The sequence below is a fragment of the Hevea brasiliensis genome, chromosome 13, assembly GCF_030052815.1.
Source record: "Hevea brasiliensis isolate MT/VB/25A 57/8 chromosome 13, ASM3005281v1, whole genome shotgun sequence".
Taxonomy (NCBI): domain Eukaryota; kingdom Viridiplantae; phylum Streptophyta; class Magnoliopsida; order Malpighiales; family Euphorbiaceae; genus Hevea; species Hevea brasiliensis.
The window spans coordinates 86,678,237-86,695,169 of NC_079505.1; the positions used below are offsets into that span (position 1 = coordinate 86,678,237).

General features: G+C 35.3%; 4 protein-coding genes across 6 annotated transcripts; 2 read left to right on the top strand and 2 right to left on the bottom strand.

Annotated features, from left to right (window-relative positions):
• The first annotated feature begins 325 nt into the window (after nt 1–325).
• LOC110632973 (pentatricopeptide repeat-containing protein At2g22410, mitochondrial) lies at nt 326–3,324 on the top strand. Its single transcript, XM_058132701.1, has one exon. The coding sequence runs from the start codon at nt 407–409 to the stop codon at nt 2,231–2,233; it is 1,827 nt and encodes a 608-aa protein (XP_057988684.1). The 5' UTR covers nt 326–406; the 3' UTR covers nt 2,234–3,324.
• On the bottom strand, nt 3,320–6,440 carry LOC110632982 (L-idonate 5-dehydrogenase). The gene is made up of 6 exons (XM_021781399.2): nt 6,186–6,440; nt 5,641–5,708; nt 5,260–5,496; nt 4,466–4,756; nt 4,137–4,324; nt 3,320–3,628 (listed from the first exon to the last, which is right to left on the bottom strand). The coding sequence occupies exons 1-6, from the start codon at nt 6,313–6,315 to the stop codon at nt 3,436–3,438; spliced, it is 1,107 nt and encodes a 368-aa protein (XP_021637091.2). The 5' UTR covers nt 6,316–6,440; the 3' UTR covers nt 3,320–3,435.
• A 1,661-nt stretch (nt 6,441–8,101) lies between these two features.
• On the top strand, nt 8,102–11,309 carry LOC110632992 (sorbitol dehydrogenase). Its single transcript, XM_021781414.2, has 6 exons — nt 8,102–8,464; nt 8,690–8,757; nt 8,919–9,155; nt 9,604–9,894; nt 10,467–10,654; nt 10,934–11,309. Exons 1-6 carry the CDS (start codon nt 8,347–8,349, stop codon nt 11,124–11,126), a joined length of 1,095 nt encoding a protein of 364 aa, XP_021637106.2. The 5' UTR covers nt 8,102–8,346; the 3' UTR covers nt 11,127–11,309.
• A 582-nt stretch (nt 11,310–11,891) lies between these two features.
• Nucleotides 11,892–16,237, bottom strand: LOC110632991 (zinc finger CCCH domain-containing protein 48). Of its 3 annotated transcripts, none has more exons than XM_021781412.2 (9): nt 15,463–16,237; nt 15,250–15,345; nt 14,676–14,765; nt 14,398–14,499; nt 13,964–14,110; nt 13,679–13,798; nt 13,525–13,584; nt 12,591–12,688; nt 11,892–12,438 (listed from the first exon to the last, which is right to left on the bottom strand). In XM_021781412.2, exons 1-9 carry the CDS (start codon nt 15,892–15,894, stop codon nt 12,297–12,299), a joined length of 1,287 nt encoding a protein of 428 aa, XP_021637104.2. In that variant the 5' UTR covers nt 15,895–16,237; the 3' UTR covers nt 11,892–12,296. The 3 variants fall into 3 exon arrangements, with proteins under 3 accessions (XP_021637104.2, XP_057988686.1, XP_021637105.2); XM_058132703.1 differs by having other exon boundaries at nt 13,964–14,040; nt 14,406–14,499; nt 15,463–16,212; XM_021781413.2 differs by having other exon boundaries at nt 15,280–15,345; nt 15,463–16,211.
• Nucleotides 16,238–16,933: the final 696 nt, after the last annotated feature.

Consider the following 16,933-nt stretch of genomic DNA (forward strand, 5'->3'; position numbering starts at 1 on the left):
TATTTTTTGAAAATAAAATTTTTAAAATTTTTTGAGAATATCTAATAATTTCAATTTCTAACCCATCAAATTTCTGATAAAAACTTTAAATATCTTTAAAATATTTATTTCCTCTCAAATAATAAAAAATTATAAAAATTCAAAAATTATATATATATATATATATATATATATTTTAAAGGAATTCCTCTTCTTAAGCACACACAGAGTTAAACTTTGTGGGCGCTAGCGGTGCACATGATTAGGCATCAATGCCCAATAATGGGCCCGATGCACTTTTTAGGCTCATTCCTAGAGTTTAGCCTCGCTTTCTTATATCACCCAGCCCATGACGGCCCCGTCATGCCCGTAGCCGGAGGTTATTAATTTGTGATGCAAATTTCGCGCTGAACGGCGGCCGCTCCTTATGAAGCTCGCGCGAACCATTTCTTGCCTCTTCACCACCTCTTCAGCGACCAGAAAACCCGAGCGAGTAATCAAGAATCCATTTTCCATCCACTCGATCAAACAGTTACATGCACGTCTCATTAGAACCCAACTCCACGAAGACCCTTGTTCAATGTCAGACGTTATAAGATCTTACGCTTTATGTTCCTCTCATCTTCATAAAGCCCTTCTTGTTTTTAGTCAAATTCAGCAACCTACACTATTGATTTTTAACAACTTGATCCGCGGTTTGTCAAAAAGTGAACGACCAAATGAAGCAATGGATATGTACTATAATCTAATGTATCATCGAGGAATAGTTGGCGATGATTTGACATTTATCTTCTTGTTCAAGGCTTGTTCTCGTATTAATGATGTTTTAAATGGTCAGATATTTCATGTTCACGCTTTGAAACTTGGGTTTGAATCCTACCTTTTTATATCAAACGCTATGATTCGAATGTATGGGTCTTTTGGCGAATTGGAATGGGCACAGAAGGTGTTCGATCAAATGAGGAACAGAGACTTGGTTTCTTGGAACTCTTTGATCTGTGGTTATAGTCAGTGTAACAGATTTAACGAGGTTTTAAGTTTGTTTAATTCAATGCAAGAAGCAAATGTGAAAGCTGATGCTGTTACGATGGTAAAAGTTATATTAGCTTGTATCTATTTGGGTCACGATGATATTGCAGATTCTATGGCTAAGTACATTGAGGATAAACATGTGGATATTGATGTTTATTTAGGCAACACATTGATAGATATATATGGTCGACGTGGTTTAGTGAATTTGGCGCGGGGCGTTTTTAATGGGATGCAAGAAAGAAACGCCGTCTCTTGGAATGCAATGATCACGGGGTATGTAAAAGTCGGGAATCTACTTGATGCTAGGAAACTTTTCTATGAGATGCCTGTTAGGAATGTCATTTCATGGACTTGTATAATCACAGGTTATGTTCAAGCTAATCAATCTTCTGATGCAGTGAAGCTTTTTCAAGATATGATGGAAGCTAATGTGAAACCAGATGAGATGACGATATCTACTGTGCTTTCTGCTTGTGCTCACTTGGGTTCACTTGATGTGGGACTGGCAATTCATGAATATATTTGTAGATATGATATAAGAGCAGATGTTTATGTGGGGAATGCGTTAATAGATATGTATTGCAAATGTGGGGTTGTTGAGAAAGCACTGGAGGTGTTTCACCAGATGAAAAAGAGGGATAGTGTCTCGTGGACATCAGTAATATCAGGCCTTGCTGTTAACGGTTTTGTCAATCGTGCATTTGAGATATTCTCACTGATGTTGAGAGATGGCGTTCAGCCAACTCATGGAAGCTTCATGGGGATATTACTAGCTTGCACTCATGCTGGATTGATTGATGAAGGATTAGAATATTTTGAAAGTATGGAAAAAGTTTATGGATTAACACCAGAAATGAAACATTATGGGTGTATCGTGGATCTTTTGAGCCGCTCTGGCTACCTAGACAGGGCCTATGAATTCATAAAAGCAATGCCAGTAGTTCCAGATGTTGTAGTTTGGAGGATATTGTTAAGCGCATGTAAGCTTCATGGAAATGTGGTCCTAGCTGAGATTGCTACAAACAAGCTTCTCGAACTAGATCCCTCTAACAGTGTGAATTATGTTCTCTTGTCAAATACTTATGCTGGTTCTGATAGATGGGACGATGCTTCCAAAGTGAGAGAATTAATGGTGGAAGGAGATGTGCAAAAACCTTCTGGTTGGAGCTCCGTTGAGTTAAATGGGGCAACAACAAATAATTCTCAGGACCATTCCATCTAGAATCCTTAAAAGAGGACCAAGTGGGTGCTATACTGTAAATTATGACACCTTCGTTATTTTTTCAATTAGTGCATGGACAGTGATGGTAAATTTGGATCAGTATGAGCTTTAGCATAGGAAAACTGAGTTGAATCTTACCTTCATTGGTCTGAAGATGACGTCATTTGTGGTTTTGATCCAAAAGCTGCCGAAATTTCGATTCATCTTAATGAAAGAATGCATATTGAATTCTTTGAGGATAAATTTCAATGAAGGTGCCAAGTCCAGCTTGAAAGTGTACAGTTATTTGAAGATTGCTGTGTAACACATGGTCATACCAAGTGTAATCTGCAGTTAGCTGGTGGGTTGTGATAAAAAACAGTCCTATTGCTTGGAAGTTGAATCCTACAAAATGGAATTATGATTTGGGTTTTCTTTGGTGAAGGTGAAATCTAGGACAACCAGGGACATTGCAGGAAACAAACATTCTTAGATGTTAAATATCAGATGCTTTCAGAAGTTCTTTGACCATTGAATGCCGATCTCCACTGTGCTTTGAACACAAATCAGTCTGACACAGAAGTGATTGATGATTTAAGGCGGTGATCTAAGGGCCGTTACCAGTTCCGATGGCAATAGTTTGGAGCTTTCAACCACAAGGCAAATGTTCAAGTTTTGAATTGGTCACTGGGGCAAGAATGCTAAAGATAGTGAATAGATCAGCTCTATAATATCTTTTCCGGATCCCAGCAATAACTGGGCATTGATCCGTTGAGAAAGCTCGACTCAGCAGAAAATTTTTCAATAATTCATGTCCCTCATCTTCTGGGTCCACAATGTGAATGAGGTTAAAGAAAAATATTCCAACTGCTCACACGGTGTTTTTAGCAGCAGGGACCTTTGATTAAAAGTAATTGTTCATATTTCTATGAAAAAACTCCAGCTAACCAATAAACTTAGTTACTGGTTGCTTAAGATCTTTTATTGTTTTATTGTAATTTCAGCAGCAGAGTGATACGTGGTCTTCTGGCTGTGTATCCCGCATGTTATGGCTTCATTATTATGCAATAAAGTTTACTTGCGCCTAAAAAAAGAGAAATTTCCCTTCACAATACATTGTATTTTATTTATTTATTTTGATACATACAGAGATCAGCTTCCTCCATTGAATTACAGAAAATGAAGAAAGCTTAGAATCAGTAACAGCATCTGCTTGAATGCGCTTACAGGTTAAACATGACCTTAATAGCATTGCTGCCACCAGCACTAGTTTCAAAGGCTTTTTCTACCTCCTCTTGCGAGAAGCTAAACCTGTGAGTTATCAAGGGCTTAACATCAATCTTACCAGTCCTCAATAATTCAATGCAGAGTGGCCATGTGTTCCTATATCGAAATATGCCAATAATATCAACCTCCCTGCAATCACAACACCCATTATTATCGCCTGTGTGAATTCAAGCTCTGAGGGAGGAGAAAAGAAATGTTTATTGAGCATCAAAAGCTTAACATCTTTTCAGGCAAATAGTGAATATCTCTGTTGAAAAGATAGGTATCAATACCATTTGCGACAACATAATTGTTGTAACCATTCTATATCAAGCTATTCTTTTATCAGAACTTGGTTTTATAGAGTAATTAGGGTAATCAGCTCAAGTTGTTGGCACAAAGGTTAAACTACTAATAATAGTTGAATTTCAACTCCAAATTTTGTTTCCTATTCAAAGAGATAGAGGAGGTGAGAGTTCTTTCCAGATCATTTTGGGATCAGCTTTTCTAGGGTATGACAGGAAGCATAAGAGACAGAAACAGAAATAAATGAGATGATTCTGCTGGGATTTCAAATCAAAATTAGACGCTTGCTTGGTCAGTTTGATGCAATCCAAACAGAGAGAAGAAAATTTTTCAGGCATAAAAATGTAATTACCTTGCAGCAGCTGGAGTGAGAGGGACAGTCATCTCACTCAAGGCTAACCCAATAAGGCAAGCTTTGCCACCTGAACGTGTGGCATTCAGAGCTGTAGACATGGTTTTGGCATACCCAACACAGTCAAAGCTCACATCAATGCCTGAGCTCATAGCACTTTGTATCTTTTGTACTTCTTCACCAACATCCTGCACAATCGCTGGCACATTAAAAAATATATATATATTGCAGGTTTAAGCTACAAAAAGAAACAAAAGAACCTCCTCCATATTATTACTTCTTTAATCCCTGGATGTTTCAAAAATGAAAACCATAGGGAAAAAAGTAACCTCAATGTTTGTTGAGACTTGAAGAATTTCATCTGCACCAAGTTTCTTTGCAATGGATAAACGATGACCATCAACATCAATAAGCATAACTCTAGGAGCACCAAATGCATGAGCAGCCAACAAGGTGATAAGGCCTATGGGTCCTGCTCCCATGATCAATACGTTTGTATCAGGACCAATTTTTGCACGGCGACAAGCATGGACTCCAACACTGAGGGGTTCACACATTGCTCCTTCCTCCAAACTCACATTTTCAGGTAGTTTGAAACATAGATTTGCAGGATGCACTACCTGGTTTGAAAAATAAAGAAAAATTCATGGTCTTTAGCACCTGCCTAGTGTCTATATCCCTTATCTGCTTTGTGGCAATATGGACCTGAGTGAAAGTGCAAATTTTTCCTGAAATCTGAAGCACCAAATACGCTCTTACCAAATTAGGACAGTTGATTCTGAAATTCAAATATTCATATCAAACTAGCACAATTCACTTAGTAGCGATCATAAAGATAGAGAAGTCAATCCAACCTTGGAATGCAAGACCCAAACCACTTGGGCTATCATTCTGACATTCCAACAATTCAACACATCCAAGTGGAATGGGAAATCCAGTTTGGGAAGGAATGATAACAATACCATATTAAGTGACAAATTATCATAATTATATATAATGCATTGCGAGTATTATATATGAATAACTTGGATTGACCACAATTCAGCTTTCTGAGTAACAGGGCATACAAAGCATAAAGACTGTGAATTGCTTAAAACTCCAATGTATTGCAACATTTGCTCACCTTATTGGCAAGAGCACCATTAGTTGGCGGAGATCCAAAGAACTTCATTTCAGGACATAGATTATAGCGACCATCTTTGCAGAGATTGCATCGCCGGCAACTGATTCCAGGCTCCAATGCTACACGGTCTCCCACTGCTAGAGTTTTCACTTCACTCCCAACTTCCTCTATGACCCCAGCACATTCATGTCCTATGACCATTGGCTTTTTGACAATAAAATTTGCGCATCTCATTGTCTAGCAATGAAGATACAACCATTGCAAGACATAAGTAATCAGAACTACTCCCTTGAGATTATAACTTAAAAACCATCTTACACATATATCCATCAATAGATTAATAATTAAGAAGGTAAAGTAAAGCATGTGCTAGCATTTCACCTTGAAGTGATGAACATCACTTCCGCAGATACCAAGAGCCTTTATCCGAACTTTAACATCATGAGGACCTATGATCACAGGTGGAAAAAAAGAAAAGTGATAATCAAAGGAGGTAATTTTATCAATGTTTAGTACACAGTTCAAGATTTCTCCCTTACCTTTGAGAAAATTAAATTAAACAAAATCCATACTTGGTACAATTTTTATTTGGCCAATCAGACTCAGACCCACCATTTTGATCACATAGCCAAAGACATGATCGGGTAAGGGTTTTTTGAAAGTTCATTCCTAGAGATAATACCCAGTTTATTTAGCAGCACCAATGCAAATTGAAATTTATCTAAACGATCTGTGATCACCTGAGCAACGCATAGAGAAGATAAATTCCTAGAATAGCTAGTTGCCACACATACTAAAAGGGACTTCTATAAAGAAAGAAGCGTGGCCATTACAGATTGGGCCTTTTAATTCAAAGATGGGATGGAAGTAGTCTACGTGTGGGTGTTGATCCTCATCAAAAGCTTGAAAAGAAAGGAAGGCCTTACCAAGAGAAGGAAGGTGGTAAGGCCCAATTTTAAGGTTCTTGATTCCAAGCAGCCAAGCAGCCATGTTCTCTTCTTCTTCTTCTTCTTCTTCTTCTTCTATGCCCGCCATAATATGACCGCCACTTGACATTTTTTCTCTCTTCAAGGTGAGATTTTATATCACTGAAATTGAACGGAGCTGATCCTCGTCGAAAACTCCTTCGCCGACCTCAGTCTTCAGCTGCCAGTCTCAGTTCTCATATTAAAATTTTCATTTTATATGTAAATATTCTTATAATAAATTTTATTCAAATAATAAAAATTCAAAAAATTTCATTTTATTTAATTAAATAATACTGAATTCTCCCCAAAATAATGAGGTATGGTGTTCAATTGCCAATTAAAATTAATTATATTAATAATTTGTTGCAAATGGGATTTAAATGGATTTTCTTTTAAAGAAAACGGGCACTTAGTTTTTTTCTTTTTTTTTTTAAGAGTAGCCTTCTTCTTTTAGTATAAAGGAAAGGGCCTTAATTTGGGCTTTTATTTTGGTAGAAATATTGCCGGTTGAGTTGATGATTAAGAACAGTGAAACCCAGATGTAGCAAAGACATTGGTACAGTTGGAGTTTCTGTGCTAATGTTATGCGTTTGGTTGGGTTAAAAATGTACAATAAATATAGGCCACAGCCGTAAGCCGATAGTAATGGGATATGGATATGGATGCCAAATTGGATAAGGCTATGTAACAGAAACATTAAGACAATTATGCACATATTTTTAAAACACATTAACGCCTATCGTCTGTCCTCCTCTTATCGACATATCCTATCCTCACCCAAGATTTCTTTTTTTTTTTTTTCCAGGATCTGTTTGGATCAGTGATGAAAAGTAATAAAAGGATAAGAGGGAGAAAGTTAAGAGAGTTACGATATAAACATTTTCATATTTATAAAAGGGTAAATTAATAAAAAATAAAAAAAATAATATATATTTTTTATATTTAAAAAACAAATAAATAAATTTAAAGAATATATAAATAAAAATAGTTATAATATATAAATTTAAATAGTTATTTAGTTTACTTTTTTGAATATAATTAATAGTTAATAAATACTCAAATAGATGAATTGAAGTGTTTAATAATTTTAAGAAAATAAAATTTACAGCTGATTACTAACTGATATTATATCCATCAGTTTTAATTTATATTTATTTTTAAAATTATTTCTAATCAGCTAATAATTAATTTAATTTATTTATTTATATTATATTATTTTTTTTCATATAATTTAAAAATTAATATTATTAATATTATTTAATTTTTTTATTTACAATCTTAATATTTTAATTAGGGTATTATAATTCTTATTAAAATATTTTTTATTAATAAAATAAAATATAAAATACTTATTTATTATAAAAAAATAATTTTTTTAAAACTTAAAATTATAAAATTTTTTCTTTATCAACAATAATAATTATTTTATTATTTTATAACTATATTTTTAAAACTATTTAATTATTTTTTAAAAAAATTAATTATTTTCTTATTTCAAAAATAAATTAAATAATGTGATATAATAAATCATTAATTATATTTTTTTACTAACATAATAAATGATATAATATATTAAATTAATAATTATATATTTATTTTAATAATAAAATAATATAATATAATAAATTTATAATTTTATATTTATTTTAATAATAAAAAAATTATATAATATATATTTTTATTAATCATTTTACATATAAAAAATGACGATAAAATATAATTTTAATAAATTCTTAATATAAATTAATTATTAATCAACAATAATAATTATCAACCAAATTACGTTCAATAATTAAATTTAGACTCTTCAAATATATAATAAAAAAAATTAAAATTCAAGAGATACGACTTATTATCACTTATTCATATCTTCCGTTAATTCATTTTTTCACGTAGTAACGTAACACACTTACCTCTCCTCAACTTCTTTACCTCTTTATTGTCCTTCATCCAAACAGACCTTAGGGCCTACTTACTATTAAAACAAACTTCACGCAGAAAAATTATTCCTCCTTCATCGTCTCACTCTGCTCGGTTCTAGTCTTGGACCTTGTTGACAGGAAGGAGAGGGAGAGCTTACAGTCTCTGGTCTGTGTGTGTGTCCAAATAGTTTAGCAAAATGGGTAAAGGAGGGATGTCTCACGGCGAAAGCAAAGATGGACAGCAAGAGAATATGGCTGCTTGGCTTCTTGGTGTCAATAACCTCAAGATTCAGCCTTTCAAGCTCCCTCCTCTCGGTTCCTCCCTCCCTCCCTCCCTCGCTCTCTTTCTCTCTCTCTCTCTCTCTCTCTCTCTCTTTCTTCTCGTTTCCTTTCCAGAGTACTCTGTTAATATGTTCTTGATCTTTGTTTTTGCTAATTGATTATATTTGTTCTAATCTGTATCTGATTTTTCTGAAACCCCTTTTGCTAATATTTTTTTTTTTTGGCCTTGTCTAACTCTTCGTTTTCTTTTTGTTTAAGGACCCCATGATGTTAGAGTAGCGATGAAAGCTGTCGGTATCTGTGGAAGTGATGTTCATTTTCTTAAGGTGCATCCGCTTCAACATCTCATCAACCGTTTATTCATTTCAATTATCATTCGTTGATGTTCATATTTTGTAATTTGACCATTTGTACAGGATTAAAATAAACTGTAACGGATGATTTTTTTTTCCCCATTTCTGATGTCTCATATCATGTCCACTTTCAGACCTTGAGATGTGCAGATTTTGTAGTGAAGCAGCCGATGGTGATTGGCCATGAATGCGCTGGGATCATCGAGGAGGTTGGAAGTGAAGTTAAGCATCTTGTGCCTGGAGACCGTGTGGCACTGGAACCAGGCATCAGTTGTTGGCGATGCAACGTTTGCAAAAAAGGTCGATACAATCTATGCCCCGAGATGAAGTTTTTTGCAACTCCACCGGTACACGGTTCTCTAGCCAATCAGGTTAGCAAATACATAGTACTTTGATCATCTTGCTTGTATTACTCAGATTTTTATCACTCTTTATTTGGGCAGCTCAGAAAGTGTCATCTGACTTGATTTTCTTCCAAATATTTTCATTTGTTTACTGAAATATGCAATCACCTTAGCTGCACATCAACATTTCAGGAGATTTTGAATAATTTAGAATTCTCTTATTGATAGGCATTGAAAAACCGCATTTGGAATTATCTTTTTTTTTTTTATTTTTGAGAGTCAGCATAACCTGTCATTTTTTTAAGTCATGATGATATGGTAACTGATCTGAATTAAGTAAACTCATATTGGCCATTAGTTGAATGTGTGGAACTGAGTTTTAGTAACATTTTCAGAAAAATGGATGAATAAGGTGTGAATAGATTTCCTGGACAATTAAAGCCAGTGCTAAATATGCATTCTTTCTTGGTAACAGGTGGTGCACCCTGCAGATCTGTGTTTTAAATTACCAGAAAATGTGAGCTTGGAGGAAGGGGCAATGTGTGAGCCCCTAAGTGTTGGTGTTCATGCTTGTCGTCGGGCTAATATTGGTCCAGAAACAAATATCCTAGTGATGGGAGCAGGGCCCATAGGCCTTGTCACACTGCTAGCAGCTCGTGCTTTTGGAGCACCCAGAATTATCATTGTGGATGTGGATGACTATCGTTTATCTGTTGCCAAGGATCTCGGTGCTGATGGGATTGTTAAAGTTTCAACAAATATTCAGGTTACCTTCCATACATTTTGCAGAAAACTGATTCTTATTACAGTAAATTACACACCTCAGCTCGACCACTCAATTGTTATGTGTTATGACATAATCTTCCTCATGTCAATCACCAGTTCATTAAAATCTTTTGGTGTAGCTTCTAGAAGCTGTTGTTCTGTTTTTATAAAGTTGCATCTGTAAGTGCAAATTGGAGTCTTCTTGTTAACAGACCCAACCTGTCATCTTTGAGGTTTTAGTTTATTCAGCTTTTAAATAACTCTAGTTAGCTGCAGAAACTGACTTCAGATAGAAATGCTACAATTTACTCTGTAAGGTTTGTAGACAAGAACTGAGTAGAACTTGTTTTATATGTATCATAATTACATAGATAAGATATTGTTATATGGATACCTTAAGAGAGCCAAACCCACCTAGAAGGGTTACAGTCAATTGGTTTTGGTCGAATACTTGAGAAATGAGAACCAATTGGGTTAGTTCTGGTTTGAAGGTAACCTGAACCTGCCCAAATTGAGTTGCATCCTCTTCATCCTAATGTCAATTGCTATACATTAAGATTTTGAAATGTACAGGACATACCTGAGGAAGTGTTGCTGATCCATAAAGCCATGGGAGCTGGAGTGGATGTCACTTTTGACTGTGCAGGCTTTAACAAAACCATGTCAACAGCACTGAGTGCCACTCGACCGGGTGGTAAAGTTTGCCTTGTGGGAATGGGCCATAATGAGATGACTGTCCCTCTTACACCAGCTGCAGCGAGGTACTTGCTTCTATGTTGCGTTGCTCTAATATTTTAGTTTTGTTTATGTGAACAAGTTAGTGGAATGGAATTAGAATTCAGGGATTACTCAATGTAAGATTGTGTAGAGATCAAAGCTGTCAGTGCGTGAAGAGGAATAATTTATGGATAATTTGGGGTAATTCAAGCCACAATAATATGATGATTTCATATATATATATATATATATATATATATATCATGGTCTAAAAACATTCACTTTCGCTCTGGAAATTTATCTTTGTTGGCCCTTTCTTTCAGGGAGGTTGATGTCATCGGTGTATTCCGGTATACGAACACATGGCCACTGTGTCTTGAATTCTTGAGGAGCGGTAAGATTGATGTGAAGCCCCTGATAACCCATAGGTTTGGTTTCTCACAGAGGGAGGTTGAAGAAGCCTTTGAAACTAGTGCTCGTGGAGGTAGCGCCATCAAGGTCATGTTTAATCTGTAAAATCAGCTGTAGCCTGGACGCTATGAAAGCCGCTTCTATGAGAAAATTTAAATAAAGCCGTACAGATAAGATAGTTAAATAATATAAACTTCTTGGTGTTTAAAATGATATTTGGATTTTATATCTTAGTTATTGCCTTAATATATCTTAGTTATCAAGTAGAAAGAGACTGCGAATTACTTCTGGATGGGTCTTTTATTTATTGTTTTTCTTTGTCGCTCACAAGTACAATGGTTGAAAATTGAATAATAAGAAATTGCGATCCCAACCAGCAAGGCATAGAAAGAGGGGAGGAAAATTCTCCTCAAACTCATCACCTTCCCCGTTCAACTCTGTTGAGCACCAATGAGCACTCGTCTCAAATTACCATTAATGATCCAACAGCTTAATAGAGCCCCCTGAACTGCCTACACTTTTGTTTCTGACACCCAAAGTCGGCAGCAAATACCAAGTAAACTAAAATAGGCACCCAAGCCAAATAAAGGTCCGAGTCAACTCACCATGGCATAACCGGTCTTAGCTCTCTCCCAACCCAGGAAGACTGTCAAGCCGCACATAAAGCTTAAAAAAGAAAACAATCATTAATATAAATGAAATTCTACTTTGCCTGAATTAAACGACTACACTTACTTTATCACACACCACATACACATACTCGCTAATTCATGGAGATTTATTTAATCTTTAATGAGCTGCTCGCCAAAATCCAAGAACTATAATACAGGCCCGATAAAAGATAATACATATCTGTACGAAGAAAGAGGAAGCTGATAATTGAAAATTTTATTCATTGGTGGGCTACACTGGAGGCTGAAATAGGAGCAACAACATCAAATCCCATATTCATACTGACATAATGCACGTAAAGGCCAGGAATGAGTACATTAACATAACGAACATATATTGATCGAGTGCAGTAAATGATATGAATACAAGTTTAGTTCGGTGAAGACTGGAGAGCTGTCTCCACTGTTACAAACTTCGAAATGAGCCATCAAACTCTTCTTCCATAATAATTACCAAGGCACAAGCTGACTCTAGGAAAGCAAGACTCGCATTTTTCTGCTTGTTACTCCTTTCCTCAGAATTACGTCACAAGAGATCCTGAGAAAAGAATAAATTTGAATAACCAAAGAACGGAAAATCCACAGATGACACTTAAAATGGTCATCAGGCGGTGGTAGCTGGTTCATCTACACACTTCCACACTCTCACTTGACCAGTTCCGTCACCAGTGAAAAACAAGCCCCCAGGACCAGTCTGAATGGCACGAATCTCCTGTTTAGCATAGATTTTACCCCTTTCTGAAAACCTAATTGATAAAATAGGAAAAATCAAATGAAAGCATATAAAATAGTGAGCATTGTAAAAACCCAAATAGAGATATAAAGTTTATAGATACTAAAGAACAAAGAAATTCAGAACTACAGTAATCGAATAGCAAAATAATTGCTAAAGCCTTACGATGGTAAATCTAATAGGCGGACTGAATTATCATTACAAGAGCACAGCAGGACTGGCTTGCCTTCGAAATCAAGCATCCCACAGAGGGTAAGCAGGCCCTGCAGCAGGTAATGTTTTAACAATCAACAACCGTCATCAAGACACCAAATGCAATATGCCTTCAAAAGATACTACCTAAATCCAGGTTACCACATAAATAAGCCATTTTGGTTAGCCTGTCATAAACCATCTTTGTAGAAGCACACAACAGGAATCCAACAGTCATTAATATCCATTTGAGAACTAGTATAATTACTGAAGCATGAGTAGAATGCCAAGCAGCAACTAAAAAGTTTGAAGCCATGAATCCCCATACCACAACCTATAACCAAATATAAACTAATGGATATCTGAGAAGAAAGCATTTGAATCAATAGAGTACACAACATTAAAAACTTTTAACACCTAGAAAGGACATTGAACAACTGTCAGGTTTTAATGTTATCAAAATTCAAGATTCACTTTAATCTGATTATACACTTCAGTATTAACAAAGTAGGGGAGAAGAGACTCAAACTTGGAAATGTGGCCAAGCTGAGATAGGTACCTACCACTAAACTAGACCAATAGGTGCACACCAAAAGAACTTTCATTTGCTCCTCATAACCCCTTCTTCAGGTCATATACCATTAAAGACCACATCAATTAATTACGAATTTAAGATAATGCATAAACTCGAATATCCACTCATATGACATTATGACATTCAAAAACTTGCACTTTGATATGATCCACTTTATAAAGGAACAAGGAACAAGCACCCAGCATTTGACATTAAGACCAAAATCAAATTCATAAACATGTTCAACAACTAGTTTCCGATCAAATGATTAACCTGACATCACAAATCAAAATTCTATTTGCATGACAGATAATATGAAATTGAATAACCCACATGCTCTTCTTTGTGAGTGTATGTTACTTCCAAGTTCCCACTTTCTGTAGCAGCCCACACCTAAACAAACAAACAAACAAATAGGCAAAACTAATTAATATCATCCAATGCCAAAAAAAAAAAAAAGCATCATATGAACATAATATGCACAAACCTTTATTGTTTGGTCCAATGAACATGACAAAAGAAACCGATCCCAACAAAGAACAGACATAACAACTGAAGAATGCTCAGTTAGCGTTTGTACGCACTGCAAAGTTTCAAGGTTCCAGACCTAGAAGGAAGGACAAGAATAAGTAACTATTAAAAAAAGAAAAGTAGAAAAGAATATAAAGGAAAATGTTAGAAATTGTTCATAATGTTTCTAATGAGCACAAAAGATTTTACATTAAATATGTAACTTGAATGGGAAACTAAAATGCTGAAACCACCAACTTACCCTTATAGAATGATCCATTGAACCAGAATAGAGTCTATTAGCTCCAACAACTAGTGAAACAACTGCAACGGTGTGACCTGTAAGTGACGCAGCAGGTTCAAAGTTAAAAGTAACTGCATTAAATTTCCATGCTAATATCGCCCCATCCTGCACAATAGAAATGATACAGGTAAAGACAATATGTTCATTCCATGAGCATAAAGTCTGATAGTCAGCCATATAAGCTAACACATGGCCTTTAACAAATATAAGCTGCAAACACAATGCTGCTTGCAGTCAAACATAAAACACAGAGCATAATTCATAAGATGGAAATCCTCCATAAGCAAAGCAAGACATATTTTTCCTTCAATTTATTTGATTGACTTCATATAGCAAGAACTTGAGAATAAATTAAATTTTAAGAACAATCTACTTTTACATGAAGAGATTACCTGCGTACCAGCAAAGAGCAAGTCATTACCCACAACCAGAGCATAAACTTGTCCAGCAGGTCCAGTAAGGCTTAGATCAATGTTAGTTTGTGTATTCCATGCCTGCAAAATTATCATCTTAGATCCAATTCTATGGCACAAAACCATTCTATACACAACTAAGATAATGTATCTACTATGAAATAAAATTCTGCAACCGTATTCTATGATAGCCAAGAATGATGAGAAAACATATCATGATAATACGAGAAACTGAAGGTATTTTGCCTGTGCCCAACCTTAACAACATTTGGTACACCAACAAAAATCCAAGGATCTTCATTGATCATGCAACCAACCTCCCCTCCAAGCTGAATCACGCCCATACACTGCAAAAGAACACAGCCAAACCATCATAATTCATAAATGACCCTGCTTACTAGACTTTAGGAATGCTATAATTAAACCCAGATAGCAAGGTAAGGCAAAGGTTTTGCCATTTAATTAAGAACTACAATTAAACCCCGAGTCCCATATAGTAAGGGGAAGACATAGTTTTGCCGTTTAGTTAAAAACTGCATACTTTAGCAGAAGAAATATTGAAACTGTGAAACAATTTTCCTCCAGTGTCTCACTTTTTAAACCAAATTTAAAGATGAGCATTAACTTCAATGTTATTCATTCAGTAGAAGAACAATATTTAAACAGTCACACACTTCATTTCAAGTCCATCAGAAACACACTGTCCTTCTCATGATGTGCCAAAAGAATTGATAACTTTAAAAACGTAAAAATTTCTTGTTTTGGTGGGGAATTGTCACATGCCTACATCAAATTAACGAAAATTTAAAAATAAGAACTAAATAAAGCAACCTGGCCAGAATGGCAATCCCAAACCCTTACGGTTTCATCATTACTCCCCGTGTAAAGCTTATCTGACCCAGATGGCAAAGCAATTCCAGTTACTACCTGCTTATGAAAAATTTTTATTTTGATCAATAGAAAAAAAGCACAAACTAACAATTGAGATATTTCTATCTCGTTTTTCTGATAATCAACAACCAAATACGAAACAGTCCAACATACCTTCTGGTGACCGTCAAGCTGCGTCAATAACGAAAAACTCTCACCCAAACTCCACGAATGCAAGAACCTGCACTTGTCACCAAAACTACATTTACCTTGAACCCAATAATTACACACTTTCTCAGTCTTCCTTAAAATCGTATTATTCCCAACTCGTCCCCAAGACGACGCGTTACTAAAATTGCCACTTCTCCGTGTCCCAGATGGCCCGGAAAATCCCGAATCATTAGAAAATCCACGCTTAGAAGCATTGCCGTTAGAACCGGCAGGCGGTGGGGGCGGCAATTCTCTGTGAAGATATGGGCATGGGTAGCGGCTGCACCTGCCTGCCCGCCAATGGTGGCAGACCTTTTGCTGCCTGGCGTCGTTCGCTGGCTGAGCGCCGAGTCTATGGAACACGCGACTGTTGCCTCCCTGAGCGTCTAAATCCATCGATTAAAGCAATATAACAATAGATGCAATCTAAAACTCCGAAAAATTCTCTTTTGCTGGAAGTTTAACGAACTGGATGTTAGAATCGAATCCGATCATGAAAAGCTAGTGAAGACCTCTCTTTTTGTCGGCGTGCGGAGTTCCCCTCTCTTGTCTAGAAAGATGTGTGCTAGTTTCTGGTTAAATTGGATCAAGGTTTAGGGATTAGAAACCCTAATAAGACAGTGCGTGTTTGATTTGGTAGCTTCTTCTGCGTTAAGAGAACCATTAAGGAATGGAATTCGGGACTCGGACCGGGGCAAGAACGCGTCAGATATACGACGACATCTATATTACGATAATGCCCTTGTCCGGTTTTATAATGACCCCTTGCTCCCTCGTCCCTTGTATCCCAATCGGCTAATCGTAGCCGCCGGTGTTGTGCAATCGAGGGTTGCTTTGGGGCTCTTGCTGCGCATGAAATCGACACTCTGGTTGCATATGAAAAAATAAAAAATAAAAAATAAATAGATAAAGAGAAATAAATTGAAATTAATATTTTTTTTATTTAAAAATGGAGAAAAAATTATGATGGGAGGAAAAGTAATATTTATTTTTTTATTTTTTTAATTTATAGAAAAAATAATAAAAATGTGGGATTATTTATTAAAATTATAATGTTATCTCTTTTTTAAAGTTTTATTTTTAAATATATGTGATAAAATTATAAAGTTATCATATTTTTCTTTTCTCTCTTCATTTTTTTTTCTTTTTATTCAAATAAAAATAAAAAAATAACAAAAAAAATCCTTTTTATTTTGATTCTTTATTTTCCTTTTCACCTAAAAAATTTTACAAACAGAGTGTAAGAGAATATTATTATTCAGTGCACTTTTGGTGCGGGACTTTCTCTATGTAATACATAAATATGTAAAAAAAACATTAATTTTGATTAAATTATTTTTTATTAATTATAATATTTATAATTATATTTTTAATATTTAATTTAATTTTATAATTTATCTAATTTTAAATTTTTTTATAATTTAAAATTTAATTA